This window comes from Crocuta crocuta, unplaced genomic scaffold (genome assembly GCF_008692635.1).
Source record: "Crocuta crocuta isolate KB4526 unplaced genomic scaffold, BGI_CrCroc_1.0 scaffold273, whole genome shotgun sequence".
Classification (NCBI taxonomy): domain Eukaryota; kingdom Metazoa; phylum Chordata; class Mammalia; order Carnivora; family Hyaenidae; genus Crocuta; species Crocuta crocuta.
Genome location: NW_027529425.1, coordinates 2,566,714 through 2,583,476, shown reverse-complemented (window position 1 = coordinate 2,583,476; position 16,763 = coordinate 2,566,714). Strand labels below are relative to the sequence as shown.

Sequence of the window (16,763 nt, the reverse complement as noted above, 5' to 3'; positions counted from 1 at the left end):
ATTTTTAATATAATTTAATTTTTTTTAATGTTTATTTAAAAAAAAGTTTTAAATATTTATTTCTGAGGGGGGAGACACAGAATCTGTGTCTGAGGCGCTGAGCTGTCAGCACAGAGCCTGACGCAGGTCTCAAATTCGTGAACTGCAAGATCATGACCTGAGCTGAAGTCAGATGCCCAACTGACTGAGCCACCCAGGCGCCACTAAATGTTTTTTATTTATTTTTGAGAGACAGAGATAGACCACAAGCAAGAGGGGGGCAGAAAGGGAAACACAGAATCTGAAGCAGGCTTCAGGCTCTGAGCTGTCAGCACAGAGCCTAGTGCGGGTCTCGAACCCACGAACAGGGAGATCATGACCTGAGCCAAAGTTGGACACTTAACCTAGTGAGCCACCTAGATGCCCCCACACATAGTCTTTTAAATATCATAGTTCTTATTTCCAATCAGTGTGCACCCACAACACTTGAGTGCTGACCAAGGCAGCTTTCTTTGGAGACAGAAACCAACAGCCAGATTTATCACTGGTCCACCTCAGGGTGTGTCACATGAGTGAGACCCTTTGTATTTTTTTGTATTTCAGCTGGTCTTCCTGGAATTCTTTGAAGCTCTCTTAAGCTTCACTCTCATCTCTGTTACTGACCAAATGACTAAATCCTATTTAAATTTTCTAAATGATGACTTGCCTGGAGACCAACACAGAAGCCCCGATCAGGTAATAGTAGAGTAGTTTAGAATTTACAGTGCAAGGAGTGGTTTCATTCTGGAATGGGTAAACCTTCATCAAAACTATCTTGGGCTTTTGTAACCCTTCAGGAAGTAACTTAAGGCTTAATAAAAAGCTTAAGACCCCCTTTCACATTTTGAGAGTGTATATTGCCTTTTTCTTTAAATTAGGGAAAACGTGTTCCCTGGTCATGACCCAGGGGCATAGGCTTTTAGCTGCATTAGCAGAGATCTCCTGAAAAGTCGCATTAGCGGAGATCTCCTGAAAGAAAGTCAGGGTGCCCAACAAAACACCAGGCAGACCACTAGGCTTAGAACACCTGACACATTTTGTTATGAAATGTGTCGTTATACAATCTAGCGTTTACAAGAGTGGAGAGCCACTCCCAGAGTGAAGTCGCTAAGAAATATCTCCTGAGTATGCACAAGATGCTAGATGGGTCCCTTAGGATGGGGTCGGCTCACACAACAGGCCTACTGGACATGAGACTCCACTGCCAAGACCTCAGTGGAGCAGGGCAGCACTAGCCGCCTACCGAACGGCCCAGCCACTGGGGCAGTTTGACACAAACTGGTTTTGGGTGGGGGGTTATGGCCAAGTAGGCTTAGAGGGTTTCTGATTTTCTAGCCATCCATTTGGACCCACAGGAAGAATCTTGGGGGCCAGTGGAACCTCACAGCTGGGGAACTCTCTAGAGCCGTGCATATAAGATCATTTTTTGTCATGTGAAGGGTGACGCATCTCAAAAATCCCCTGACATATCTCAGACTCCTCGTGTGCTGAGAGTTTGCTTCATGTTCAACTTCACAGGCCCCCCACCAAGTAGATATTCCTCCCCCAGCTCGAGGATATGACTGATGGCATCTCCAGGTCATCTGGGAGCCTTGCCATGGCCACAGTCAGGGTCTGGGGCTCTGCTCTGAGGGAAGCAAAGCTCCGCCTTAGTTTTGTCCATGATTTCATGGATGGCGTCATGTGCACTCCAGTGAATGAGTGTGAATGCTGGTCTAGGAATCGTCCTCAGAAACCCTCTGCTCACGTTCACTTCTGATCACTTATGTCACTCCAAATGTCCAACAAGCTAAATCCTCCTTTGTCCATACAATGGAGTATGACTCTGCAATGAAATAACCCATGATAGAGGATACAACAAGGGATGAATCAAAGTTACGCTGGGTGAAAGAGGCCAAACCAAAAAAAGATACATCCTGTTGTGATTCCAATTATATAAAATTCTAGAAGATGCAGAGTCAACTGTAGTGACAGCAGATCAGCAAGGATGAGGGAAGAGGGGTTGGATTCCTAAGGGGCACAGGAAACTTGATGGTGATGGATGTGTTGGTTGAGGGGATCGTTTCACAGGTGGTAGGTCAAAAATCATCAAGTAGTAAATTATACTTCAGTAAAATCACGTGTGTGCCTCCAAGGAAGCCAGAGTCCTCTTACGTGTTTGTCCTTGCTCAGAACACCCAGCGCAGGAGTTCGAGTATAGGAACAAGCCAGGAATCTGATCTGCAGGACGGCAGCACCAAGTCCTCTTCAAGCAAGCTAGGACCCATGCTTGATCTTAGCAAAATGAGGAGATCAGAGGTTTGTATTTTTTTAAATGTTAAGTGTTTGTTTATTTTTGAGAGAGAGAGAGAGAGAGAGAACAAGAAAAAGTAGGAGAGGAGCAGAGAGGGAAACACAGAATCTGAACCAAGCTCCAGGCTTTGAGCTGTCAGCACAGAGCCCGATGCAGGGCTTGAACCCACGAACTATGGGATCGTGACCTGAGCCAAAATTGGATGCTTAACAGACTGAGCCCCCCAGGTGCCCCCGGAAGCACCCCAAAGTTTTGTATTTACAACCAGCCACATAACAACGGTTACCTGCTTGCAGTATCAATGAGTTTTGCGCATGTACTGTGTGCTGAGCACTCTTCTGTGCACTGGCGATCTGCCGGGAAGTGAGAGCCTGAGCTCTCATGGACTTCCCATTCCAGCGAGGGGAGGGAGACAAGTGAGCGGTAGTAATGGCCAAGGCTCCTGGGGTGTTTACCAGGTACGTGCACTTCCCAATCTGAGCTCTTTTAATACCCCCAGCCACCTTTGGGTACGGTTACTATCTCTAGGAGGGAACCCAGGTGCTAAAAGGTTAGGTAACCTGTCCGCAGCCATGGAGCCAGTAGGTAGTGCAGCTGGGGGTCTATATGCAGGCAGTCCGACTCCAGAATTTGTGGTCCGACTCCAGGACCACAGCACTACACTTCCTCACATGAGATATGAGTGATGTGGTGGAGAGCAAGGCAGACTGTGGAGACTGAGTGACAAGGAGAGGTGGTGACAGGTCTTCTGATGAAGCAGTTTGAGCATGCACCAAGGAAGTAAGGAAGCTAAGCATGTGATTACCTGGAGGAAGACTGGTCTGGGCAGAGGCCCCGAGGTGGGAGCATATTTGGGCTGTTAAAAGGAAAGTGCAGCAGCAAGTGCAGCCGCACCAGGCATGAGCTCAGCGATGCAGCGGGGCCAGACCAGGAGGGCACTGGCCATCGTGAGGACCTGGCTTTCGTTCTGAGGGAGATGGGAGGGCCCCAGAGCAGAGGGTCAGTAGCCTCTCTATGGCTTCACTGTTGGCAAGCCAGTAAGGAAGCTCTTGGAGTTAGGTGCCGTGTTGTTGAAGGCTGTGGAGTCTGAGAAGGAGAGGAGGAAAGACAAGATGATTCTAAGGTTTTTGGAAGATGCAGTTGCCCTTTACTGTGAAGGGCAAGGCTGGGGCAGGGGACATGAGTTTGGGGAAAAAATTAGGGAGCTGGTTTTGGACACGTTAGGCTAAAGGTGCCTGATCAGACCTCCAGTTGGCACAGATGGAGACACAAGTCTGGAGTTCAAGGGCCAGATCTATGTGAAGACAGACATATCAGTGTGAACAGCATATATATGTGTGTGTGTATATATATATAGTAACTAACGCTTTTAATATCGGAATGTAGGTACAGTTAACTGTGGATAGTAAACCTCTTTCCAACAGAGCCAGGGAAGACTTTGAAGTCTTTGGTTTCTTGGGAAGAACCTTTTAGTGGATACAATAAATCTTATTCGTATCCTTAGTTGTATAAATAGCAAAATTTTATGCAGGTTAAATATAGAAATAGTCTCTTTTTTCAAGTTTATCTACTTATTTTGAGAGAGACAGAGCGTGAGTAGGGGGAGGAGTTGGGGAGAGAGAATCCCAAGAAGGTTCTGCACCATCAGTGCACAGCTTGATATGGGGCTCGAATTCATGAAACCATGAGATCATGACCTGAGCCGAAACTGAAAGTCAGACCCTTAACCGACTGAGCTGCCCAGCCACCCCAGAAATAGTCTTGTTAGCTTAAAAAGAATGGCCTCATTAATAACTTTCTAATTACTTCTAATGTAGAGATTTAGTTAGGGTCCACAATGATGCAGAAGTCATATTTTGCTTTTGTGATTTTTTTTTTTTTAATATTAAAGCACAAGATCAGGATGTCTCTGAGTGATGAAAGAATTTCCAAATTGAATTTTAAATCTCCAGGAAAAGGACTCACCTTTTTTTTATCTCAAAATGGTGAGTAGTTTCATTATTGAACTCTAATGTTTGCGAACTGTTGCTTGTAAATGATAGAAAGTTTGTAAAAACATCCAAGTGTTTTTTTTTGTTTTTTTTTTTTAAATATAACTAGGCTGTCAGGGCCACTTCCAGTCCTGACACCCCTGTGACAGAGTTTACTTTCAAGGCCTGATCTTGTCGAGGTTTTTGTGTTTGCCTTTGTATTTTTTTTCCAGTTTGCCTGAGATTGTGATTTACAACAGTTCTGAAGTTTCAGGTGTACAGCATAATGATTTGACATACGTATATTGTGAAATGATCGCCACAGTATGTTTTATTAACATCCGTCACCTCAGATAGATAACTCAAAAAAGAAAAAAATGTTTTTCCTTGTGATGAGAATTCTTGGGATCTACTTTTTTAACAATTTTTTCCTGTATCATAAAGCAGTGCTAACTATAGTCATGATGTATCTATCATATCCTAGTCCTTACCTTACAACTGGAAGTTGACCACCTTTTGACCACCTTCATCCAATCCTCCCCCCAACCCCCACCTCCGGTAACCACAAATCTGGTCTCTTTTTCGATGAGTTTTTTGTTTTGTTTCTAATTCTATATATAAGTAAGGTCATACAGTATTTGTCTTTCTCTGGCTGGCTTATTTCATTGAGCTTAATGCCCTCGAGGCCCATCCATGATGTTACAAATGGCAAGGTTTCCTCCTTTTTAATGAATGAATAAATTTCCATTCTGTATATTACCACAACTTTATCCATTTTTCACGGGACACGTGGGTTGTTTCCATGTCTTGGCTATTGTGAATGATGCTGCAGTGAACATGGGGGCACCTACATCTCTCCCACAGGGTGCTTTTGTTTCCTTCGGATATTCTGCCAGGGGTAGGATTGCTCGGTTATATGGTACTTCTGTTTTGAATTTTATGAGGAACCTCCATACTGTTTCCCAGAGTGACTGCACCAATTTACATCCCTGCCAATAGTGCATGAGGGTTCCCTTTTCTCCCCATCCTCGCCAGCATGTGTTGCCTCTTTTCTTTTCTTTTTTTTTTTAATATTCATTTCTGAGAGAGAGAGAGAGAGAGAGAGAGAGAGAGAGAGAGACAGTGTGAGCAGGGGAGGGTCAGAGAGAGAGGGAGACACAGAATCCGAAGCAGACTCCAGGCTCTGAGCTGTCAGCACAGAGCCCGACGCGGGGCTCGAACCCATGAACCGTGAGATCATGACCTGAGCTGAAGTCGGACGCTTAACCAACGGAGCCACCCAGGCGCCCCGCCTCTTGTCTTTTCAAGGCGCTATTCTAACAGGTACAAGGTGACTTCTCACCGTGGTTTTGATTTTCATTTCCCTGATGATGAGTGATGCTGGCCGTTGGCCACTCCTATATCCTCTTTAAAAAAAAGGTCTATTCAGATGCTTTGCCTATTTTCTATTGAGTTGTAGGAGTTGTTTATATATTTTGGATTCAAAGCCTTTATCAGATATATGGTTTGCAGATATATTTTTTTCCTGTTCTATAGGTTGCCTTTTCATTTTGTTCATTTCTTTTGCTCTGCATTAGTTTAGTTCCATGTCATCCTGGTTTCTGTTTCTCGTTACGTTACTTGTACTTTAGGCATCGTATCCAAGAAGTCCTTGCCAAGACCCATGTCAAGGAACTTTTTTCTCTGTGTTTTCTTCTAGCAGCTTTATGGTTACCAATCTTACATTTACATTTTTAAACAATTTTTAAAAATTTAGTTTCCTTCTTTTATATGTCCTATTTTCCCAACACCATTTATTGGAGAGACTATCTTCTCTCCATCGAACATTCTTAGCTTCCTTGTCAAATACTGACTCTACATACTGGTTTATTTCTAGGCTCTTGATTCTGTTCCCTTGGTCTGTGTGTCTGTTTTTATGCCAGTACCATACTGTTAGGATTACTATACTGTATAGCATAGCTTCAAATCAGGAAGTGTGATGCCCCCTGCTTAGTTCCTCTTTCTCAGGACTGCTTTGGCTTCTCTTGTGGTTCCATATACATTTTATAGCTAATTGGGGTCCGTGGGCTTGAGCCCCAATTGGGCTTTGTGCTGACAGCTCAGAACCTGGAGCTTGCTTCAGATTCTCTGTCTCCATCTCTCTCTCTCTGCTCTCCCCTACTCGTGCTCTCTCAAAATAATAAATGAACATTAAAAAAAAGTATTTTTAGAGCTATTTTTTTCTGCTGCTTTTAAAAATGCTGTTGGAATCTTGACAGGGAGGGCATTGAATCTATAGATGACTTTTGGTAGTATTGACATCTTAACAGTACTAGTTTTTACAGTCCGTGGATGTGGGATACCTTTCTATTTATTTTTGTCTTCTTCAGCTTCCTTCATCAGTCTTGAAGTACTCAGAGATCTTTCAACTCTTGGCTAAATTTATTACTAAGTATTTTACTGTTTTTGATCATATTGTAAATGGGATCATTTTCTTTAATTCTTTTCCTGAATTCATTGTTAGCGTATAGAAACCCTATTGATTTTTGCATGTTAATTTTATATCTTGCAACTTTACTGGATTCACTGATGAGGCCTATTAGGTTTCTGGTGGAGTATTTAGGATTTTCTATGTATAGAATCATGTCATCTGCAAATAGAGACAATTTTACCTCTTTGTTACCTATTGGAATACTTTAAATTTCTTTTTTTTTTTCTTTTTTTTTTTTTTTTGCCTAATTGCTCTGGCTAGTACCTTTCAGTATTATGTTGAATAAAAATGGTGAGAATGTGCATCCTTCTCTTGTTCCTGATATTAGAGGAAAACTTGTCAATCTTTCACCCTTGAATATGATGTTAATTGACAGCTTGTAATATATATTGAGGTACACTCCTTCTGTATTTAATTTGTTAAGAGTTTTTATCATGGGGGTGGCTGGGTGGCTCAGTCAGTTAAGCATCCTATTTCGGCTTAGGTCACAATGTCATCGTTCATGAGTTCAAGCCCTGTATCGGGCTCTGTGTTCACAGCTCAGAGCCTGGAGCCTGCTTCCGAATCTGTGTCTCTCTCTCTGTCCCTCCCCACTCACACTCTGTGTCTCTCTCATTCTCAAAAATAAGTAAACATTAAGAGTTTTTATCATGAATGGATGTAGAATTTTGTCAAATGCTTTTTCTGTGTTTACAGAGATGAACAGATAATTTTTTTCTTTCTTTCGATGTGATGTATCACATTGACTGGTTTGCATATGTTGAACCATCCTTCAATCCCAGGGATAAATCCTAGTTGACCATGGTGAATGATCCTTTTAATGTGCTGAAATCAGTGTGCTAGTATTTTGTTGAATATTTTCGCACCTATATTCTTCAGGGATATGGACCTGTAGTTTTCTTTTCTGGTGGTGTCCTTTTCTGGCGTTGGCATCAGTTTAATGCTGACTTCATAAAATGAGTTTGGGAATGTTCCCTCATCTTCAGTTTTTGGGAAGAGTTTGAGAAGGACTGGCACTAATTGCTTTTCAAATGTTTGTCAAAGTTCAACAGTGAAGCTATCTGGTCTTGGGCTTTCCTTTGCTGGGAGACTTGGTTACTAATCAAACTTGCTAGTAATCGGTCTGTTCAGATTTTCTATTTCTTCTTGAATTCAGTGTTGGTAGGTTGTATGTTCCTAAGAATTTTTTGGGGGGCAGCTGAGTGGCTCAGTTGGTTAATTGTCCGAGTTCAACTCAGGTCACGATTGCACCACTTGTGAGTTTGAGCCTTGCGTCAGGCTCTGTGCTGACAGCTCAGAGCCTGGAGCCTGCTTCAGATTCTGTGTCTTCCTCTCTCTCTGTTCCTCCCCCACTTGCACTCTGTCTCTCTCTCAAAAATAAAGATTACAAAAAAATTTATTAAAAAAAGAATTTCTCAATTTCTTCTAGTTTGTCCAGTCTGTTGGTGTATAATTGTTCATAGTAGCCTCTTATGATCTTTATATTTCTGTCGTATTAGTTGTAATGTTTGTTTTCATTTATAATTTTGTTGATATGGGTCCTCTCTCTTTTTTCCTTGGCTAGCCTAGCTAAAGATTTGTCAATTTTGTTTACTTTTTCAAACAACCAACTCATAGTTTCGTTAATATTTTCTATTGTTTCCTGTTCTCTATTTTATGTAGTTCTGCTGTAATATTTATTATTTCTGTCCTTCTAATTTTGGATCTAGTTTCTTATTCTAGTTTCCTAAGGCAGAGTTCAGTTAGTTTATTTGAATTATTTCTTGTTTTTTAATGTAGGTGTTTATTACTATAAACTTCTTTCTTCGAACTCTTTTTGCTGCATCCTGCAAGTTTTGGTATATTGTGTTTCTTTTTTCAACTATCTCAAGATACTTTAAATTTTCTCCTTTATTTTTTGATCCATTGGTTGTTCAGGAGAGTGTTTATTTCCACGTTTGTGAATTTTCTAGTTTTCCTGATGTTACTGAGTTTCATACCACTGTGGTCAGAGAAGATACTGGTTATGATTTTAATCTTAAATTTGCTAGGACTTGTTTTGTGGCCTAACATATGGTCAGTGCTAGAAAATGTTCCACGTTGGGGCACCTGGGTGGCTCAGTCGGTTAAGTGTCCAACTTCAGCTCAGGTCATGATCTCACAGTTCGTGGGTTCGAGCCCCACATCAGGCTCAGTGCTGACAGCTATCTCAGAGCCTGGAGCCTGTTTCAGATTCTGTATCTCCTTCTCTCTCTGACCCTCCCCTGCTCATGCTGTCTGTCTCTTTCTCAGAAATAAAACATTTAAAGAAATTTTAAAAAAAGAAAATGTTCCATGTTTGCTTAAGAAGAATGTCTGTTCTGCTGCTGTCAGACAGAATGTTCTGTATATGTCTGTGAGGTCCAATTTGGTCTATAGTGTTGATCAAATCTTCTGTTTCCTTATTGATTGTCTGGATCATCTATTCATTGTTGAGAGGGGGGTATTAAAATCTCCAACTATTTTGTATTTCTTCTTTCTTCTTTTTGCTCTGTTAGTTTCTGCTTTATTTAGGCGCTCTTAAGTTGGGAACATAAATACAGCAGTTATATCTTCTTGATGGATTGACTGCTTTATCATTATATAATGACCTTCCCTGTCTCTTTTTACCATTTTTATTTCAAGAAATTTTTTTAAAGTTTATTTATTTTGAGAGAGCGAGAGAGAGAGAGAGCACAAGCAGGGGAGGGGCAAAGAGAGGGAGACAATGAATCTCAAGCAGGCTCAGCACTGTCAGTGCAGAGCCTGACGTGGAGCTCAAACTCACTGACCGTGAGATCATGACCTGAGATGAAATCAGGAGTTGGATGCTTAACCAACTGAACTACCCAGGTGCTCCTCTTTTCTTTTTTTTTTTTTCTTTCTTTTTCTTTTTCTTTTTTTAAACATTTTTAGAGTCTATGTTGTCTGATGTAAGTATAGTTTCCTGCCTTTTTGTTGTTGTTACCATTTGCTTGAAATATCTTTTCCACCCCTTCACTCAGTCTGTGTGTATCTTTAAGGCTAAAGTGAGTTTTTACAGGCAGCTTACATTGGACCTTGTCTTTTTATCCATTTAGCTGTTCTGTGCTTTTGATTGGAAAATTTAATCTATTTGCCTTTAATTATTTATAGGTAAGAACTACTGCTCTTTTGCTAATTGTTTTCTGATTGTTTCATAAAACAACTGTTCCTTGTTTTTTATCCTGCTGTGTTTTTCTCATGTTTTGATATCTTTGGTATCAGTGTGTTCTTTTTAAAATCACATTCTTTTGTGTTATTACTTTAGTTTTTCCCCTTGTTACCATAGGCTCACATAAAATGTCTAAGAATTATAATACCCTATTTTAAACTGATCATTTGATTAGAACTCCTAAACTTTACATTTACTTCTCCTATTTTAAGTTACTGATATGACTTACCATTACATATTTTTAATATTGTGTAACTAATAACATATTATTGTAATTATGGTTATTATGTTTTTAAATTTTTGAACTGGAGTTGTAAGTGAATTATGCATCACCATTACCATATTACAGAATCTATGGGCTTATCAGTGGCTTTAACACCACCTTCTTGTTTTTATGATGTTAATTAGTATCGTTGAACTTCCACTTAAAGCACTCTTTCTTAGCATTTCCTATAAGTCAGGCTTAGTGGTAATGAACCTCCTCAGCTTTTGTTTGCCCAGAAAAGTCTGTCCCTCTCCTTCATTTCTGAAGGACAATTCTGCTGGGTAGAATTCTTGGCTGACCATTGTTTCTTTCAGTATTTGAATAGTTCATTGCATTGCCTCTCAGCCTGAAAAGTTTCTGTTGAAAAATCAGCCACTTAACATACAGGGATTCCCTTATATGTAATTTCTCTTGCTTTCAAAATTCTTTGAAAGGGGCGCCTGGGTGGCTTAGTCGGTTAAGCGTCCGACTTTCGCTTAGGTCATGATCTCGCGGTTCGTGGGTTCGAGCCCCGCGTCGGGCTCTGTGCTGACTGCCAGCTCAGAGCCTGGAGCCTGTTTCAGTCTGTGACTCCCTCTCTCTCTGACCCTCCCCTGCTCACGCTGTCTCTCTCTCTCTCTCTCTCTCCTAGAAATAAATAAAAACATTTAAAAAAATAAATAAACAAAATTCTTTGACTTTTGATGATTATAGTGCACTTCAGTGTAGTCCCATCTCATCCTATTTGGGGTCTTTGGGGTCTCGTGGATCTAGATGTCCTTTTCTCTCCTTAGATTTTGGAAGTTTTCAGCCATTATTTATTGCTTTAAATCTACTTTCTATCCCTTTCTCTTCTTTTCCTGGAATCCCCATAAGAGGAATATTGTTTCTTTTGACTGACCCTTAAGTCCCATAGGCTTTCCTCACCTTTTTCTGTTTGCTCTTCTGACTGGTAATTTCAAATGCCCTCTTTAGGTCACTGATTCTTTCTTCTGCATGATCGAGTCTGCTTTTAAAGCTTACTATTAAAAAACAAGTAATAGGGGCACTTTGGTGGCTCAGTCGGTTGAGTGTCTGACTTCAGCTCAGGTCGTGATTTTACAGTTCATGGGTTTAAGGCTCACATCAGGCTCGCTGCTGTCAGTGTGGAGCCTACTTCAGATCCTCCATCTCCCTCTCTCTGCCCCTCTCCTGCTCACGCTCTCAAAAATAAACATTTAAAAAATAGTAATAAAAAATAAAGCTTACTAATAAATTCTTCAGTCATATATTTCAGTTCTAGGATTTCTGGGTTTGGATTTTTTGATGGCTTCCTTGTTGAACTTGTTTTGTTCTTTCATTGTTTTCCTAACTTTGTGTAGTTGTGTATTCTTGTAGTTCACTGAACTTCTTCAAGAGGATTGTTCTGAATTTTTGGATAGTTTATGGATCTCCATTTCTTTAGAGTCAGTTATTGGAGCTTTATTAGCTCTAATGAGCTCTACCAACATGATGTCACATTTACCTGATTTTTCATGATCCTTGATTCCATACTTTGGTATCTGAGCATTTAAGCAAGCGGTCTCCTCTTTCAGACTTCACAGGTGTGCATTACCAGAGACAGTTGCTCACCCATCAGCTCAGTTTGGGGGTCTGGATGTGTCTGCTGGTACTTTCTTGGGAAGGTGGGGCTTGTCATCAGGTCTGTTTTGTGGCAAGGCCAGTGCCTGAGCTCTGAGGTGGGGAGGAGGGAGGGTGTTGCTGGCTGAGAACAGTTTGGGGCAGAACTAATGGCTTGCTTCCCTGCCCAAGTGAGGCTATAGGATAGGGTTACGGTTGTCTGGGTGTTCTGGTTGGGCTTACCAGATGGTTGCGGTTGGGGAGTATGCTCAGCTGTAGGTGGAGCTATGAATTAGCTTCCCTACCCAAGTGGGTGAGCAGGACAGGGCCCAGGGTCTGCACGGGCTTGCTGTGTGGGTACCTGGATCAGGCAAGCATATGCCATGAATTCCCTGGCGAGGCAGGTTACTGGTTTTGCTCTGTAGACACAGAAAGTCCTCGGCTGTGCTCTCTGTTCAAGTGCAGAGCTGCTGGGTGGGCTAAAGACTGTATCCAGCAGTGAGGTGGGGTGGACGTGGGAGAAAGCAGTGTTATCAATGAGTTTCCTCGGTTGAGTGGAGAGGGAAAACTGCTCCAAGGCTGGCAAGGTTATTGGCTTGTGGTCTTGACTCAAGCCAACCCATGCCCCCATGTTCCCTGGCTGAATGGGACCGTGGCTTAGCTCTGCAGACTATCAGCTCTGCAAAGATTCTGCTCAAGTGTGGCTGGGCTACGTGGCTTTCCTGGTGTTCTGACCAGGTTTTCTGGCTGCGCAGGGCTGGGAGCTTTACTCAAGCACTAGGTGGGGCTGTGAATCGGCTCTTCTGCTTGGGCAGAGCAGTGGAACCCTCCATACATGGATGTGCCTGCCATACTTTCTGGTTGAGTGCTGCTGGACGATGCAGCTTGCAGGTGTTCTTGCCTTTCTGGTCAGATGGGGGTCGTTGCTGTAAGTCAGGCTATGATTCAGCTCTCCTGCCTGGGCAGTGGGCAGACCAGGCTCCAGGACTGGCACAGCTCTTCCTTTGAGAGCATGAACCAGGCTGACCTGTACCCCACGGAGTCTCCTGGTCAGACTTCACCACTGATTTGGTTCTGTAGGGGGACAAAGACGCTGTCCGGGGACCACTCAGGTGGTATGCGTAGGGACTCAGTCTGCCAAGATCTCAGTGCTGATTGTTGCAAGCCCCTCATCCTTCTGTCACAAACCCCATCCTCCCTGATTCGCTAGCAATTCCATGGGCGAGACTGGAGCAGGGGTCCCCAACACGTGACCCACAATGCTGGGGGAGCTGGATGTCTACCCTGCACTCTTTTCCCACAGGAGGAAACAGGCTCAGAGGCCTCTCAGTTTGGTGCTGTGCCAGCCTCAGGGAGAGGCGGGGGTGGGGGTGTGGAGTGTGGTCAGCATGTAGCCAATCCTCTTACCCTTCCAGTGCTGTTTTGCTCTTTGTGGTGCAGGGGGTGCTTCAGCTTCACCCCTATATTTGAGGATTCTCTTGGTGGAGTCTTGTCCATGAATAGTTGGTGGGTCTTCTTTTGAAAGGGGAGTGAAGTCAGGGAATGACCTGTCACCATCTGTGTGATGTCACTTCTCTTGGAGTTTACTTTTATTTTTAAATGTTTATTTTTGAGTGAGAGAGAGGGAGGGAGAGAGAGAGAGGGAGGGAAAGAGAGAGAGGGAGGGAGGGAGCGGGGTGGGGGGAGAGAATGAGTGGAGGAGGGGCAGAGAGAGAAGACAGAATCCAAAGCAGGCTCCAGGCTCTGAGCTGTCAGCACAGAGCCCGATGCAGGGTTCAAACCCAAGAACCATGAGATCATGACCTGAGGTGAAGTCAGACGCTTAACCGACTGAGCCACCCAGGGGGCCCTGGAGTTGAATTTAAAAGCATGATCTTAACAAACTGAATCAGTCTGTCAGGACAGCTGTTCCTCCACGTGGGCTCTGCATGTCGATCTCTCGAGCCTGAACCTGCTGACTATATCCTTATACGGTTGTCTCTCAGGAGTCTCCTTCACTTTTTTTAAATTGAAGTATAATTAACACACAGTATTATATTAGTTTCAGGTGTACAATAGGGTTCAATAATTTTATATATTACTCTGTGCTCATCAAGAGAAGTGTACCCTGAACTCACTTTTAAAATGTCACCCACCCCATTTGCCTTCCCGGCAATGACCAATTCTTTGTATTCAAGAGTTTGTCTCTTTTTTCTTTCTTTATTTGTTTTGTTTCTTAAATTCCACATTTGAGTAAAATCAAATGGCATTTGTCTCTCTGACTTTGCTGAACATTATACCCTCGCAGTCCATCCACATTTTTGCACATGGCAAGATCTTATTCTTTTTTATGGCTGAGTAATATTCCGTTAGATGTATGTATATCAATGTGTGTATATACACACATACTTGTGTACATATTTATACAAATACAGCTTTATGCATTCACCTTTGGACAGAAACTTGAGTTGCTGTCCTTTCTTGGCTATTGTAAATACTGTTGCAATAAACATAGGAGTGCATATATTTTTCTAAAGTAGTATTTTTGTTTTCTTTGGATAAATACCCAGTAGTGGAACTCCTGGATCATATGGTAATTTTAATTTTTTGAGAAACCTCCATCCTATTCTCTCTCCAGAGTAGCTGCACCAGTTTGCATTCCCACCACCAGGGAATGAGGACTCTTTCCTCTACATCTCTGCCAACACTTGTTTCTTGTGTTTTTGATTTTAGCCATTCTGACCAGTGTAGGTGGTATCTCTCTCTCAGCGGTTTTGATTTGCATTTTGGATGACGAGTGATATTCATCTTTTCATGTGTCTGTTGGCCACCTGGATGACGTCTTCTTTGGAAAAATGTGTATTCAGGTCCTCTACCTGTTTATCAATATAGTTATTTATTTTTGGTGTTAAGTTCTTTATATATCTTGGATATTATTTAGTCCCTTATCAGATATATCATTTCCAAACACCTTCTCCCATTTTGTAGGTTGCCTTTTTTGTTTTGTTGGTGGTTTCCTTCACGGTGCAAAGTCTTTTTATTTTGGCACAGTCCCAATAGCCTATTTTTGCCTTTGTTTCCCTTGCCTTAGGAGACATATCTACAAAAATGCTGCTAAGGCTGATGTCAGAGCAATGACAGCCCATATTTTCTTCTAGGCGTTTTCTCGTTAAGTCTTTAATCCATTTTATTTTTGTGTATGGTGTAAGATGGCTTTTCAAGATGCTCAAGTTAAAAACAGTGAAACTCTAATCGTTGCCCCATATTCCTAATGTATATATATTTTCTACATTAAAAAAATTCAAGTTAGTTAATATAGTGTAATAATAATGTCAGGAATAGAATTTAGTGATTCATCACTTACATATACCACCCAGTGCTTAGCCCAACCAGTGTTCTCCTTATTGCCCTTCACCCCTTTCTCCTACCCATCACCTCACCAACAACCCGCAGTTTGTTCTCTGTAGGTAAGAGTGTCTGTGGTTTGTCTTCTGCTCTGTTTTTATATTACTTTTGCTTCCCCCTGCTTGTGTTCATCTGTATTTTACCTTAAATTCCACGAGTGAAATCATAGATTTGTCTTTCTCTGACTTATTTTCCTTAGCATAATGCCCTCTAGTTCCATCCATACTGTTGCATATGGCAAGATTTCATTCTTTTTGATTGCAGAGTAACATTCCATTGTGTGTGTGTATATATATCACACCTTCTTTATCCATTCATTAGTCGATAGACATTTGGGCTCTTTCTATACTTTGGCTATTGTCGATAGTGCTGCCATAAACATTGGGGTGTATGTGCCCCTTCGAATCAGCATTTTTGTATCCTTTGGGCAAATACCAGGTAGTGCAATTGCTGGGTCATAGAGTAGTTCTATTGTTAGTTTGAGGAAAACTCCATACTGTTTTCCAGAATAGCTGCATCAGTTTGCATTCCCACCAGCAGTGCAAAAGAGATCCTCTTTCTCTGCATCCTCACCAACATCTGTTGTTGCCTGAGTTAATTTTAGCCATTCTGACAGGTGTGGGGTGGTATTTTATTGTGTTTATTTTTATTTCTTAAATATTTATTTGGAGAGAGAAAGACAGAGTGTGAGAAGGTGAGGGGCAGCGAGGAGACAAAGAATCAGAAGCAGGCTCCAGGCTCTGAGCTGTCAGCACCGAGCCTGATGTGGGGCTTGAACTCATGGACAGCGGTATCATGACCTGAGCTGAAGTTGGATGCTTAATTGACCCATGCTGCACCCTTCTCATTGTGGTTTTGATTTGTAGTTCCCTGAGGATGAATGATATTGAGCATCTTTTCATGTGTCTGCCATGTGAATGTCTTCTTTAGATAAGTGTCTCCTCATGTCTTTTGCCCATTTCTTCACTAGATGTTTTTTTTTGGGGGGGGGGTTGAGTTTGATACATTCTTCATAGATTTTGGATACTAGCCCATTATATGTCATTTGCAATACCTTCTCCCATTTTGTTGGTTGTCTTTTGCTGAGTGTTTTCTTTGCTGTGCAGAAGGTTTTTATCTTGATGAGGTGCCAGTAGATTATTTTTGCTTTTGTTTCCCTTGCCTCTGGAGACATGTCAAGTAAGTTGTTGCAGGTCAGGTCAAAGAGGTTGTTGCCTGTTTTTTCCTCTAGGATTTTGATGGCTTCCTGTTTTATGTGCAGGTCTTTCATCCATTTTGAGTTTATTTTCGGGTATGGTGCTGTCCAGTTTTCCCAACACCATTTGCTTGAAGAGACTGGTCTTTTTTCCATTTGATATTCTTCCCTGCTTTGTGAGAGATTAGTTGGCCCTTCCTCCTAATATCTCTTTTCCTGGTAAAATACCTTAACATTCTATCTGCTGCCTCCTCTTCCCCAACTCTCAAGTGATTACTTGGCCGGGTTCACACTGGCTTCCAACTTCACCCCTCTCCTTTTGCTGGGGTCGTCCAATGCTACTGTGCTCTTCCTATTAAAGAAGGGCCAAGTGTGTTGAGCTTAAAAAAAAAAAAAAAAA

The 16,763-nt window shown here is 42.0% G+C and overlaps 1 protein-coding gene across 1 annotated transcript in view; it reads left to right on the top strand.

Annotated features, from left to right (window-relative positions):
- LOC144227069 (radial spoke head 10 homolog B-like) overlaps positions 1 to 16,763 on the top strand; it is a 56,314-nt gene that overhangs the window by 35,838 nt on the left and 3,713 nt on the right. Inside the window, exons 16-18 of the mRNA XM_077758579.1 lie at positions 583 to 714; positions 2,191 to 2,316; positions 4,203 to 4,296. Coding sequence (XP_077614705.1) covers positions 583 to 714; positions 2,191 to 2,316; positions 4,203 to 4,296 — 352 coding nt within the window. The remainder of the gene's footprint in view (positions 1 to 582; positions 715 to 2,190; positions 2,317 to 4,202; positions 4,297 to 16,763) is intronic.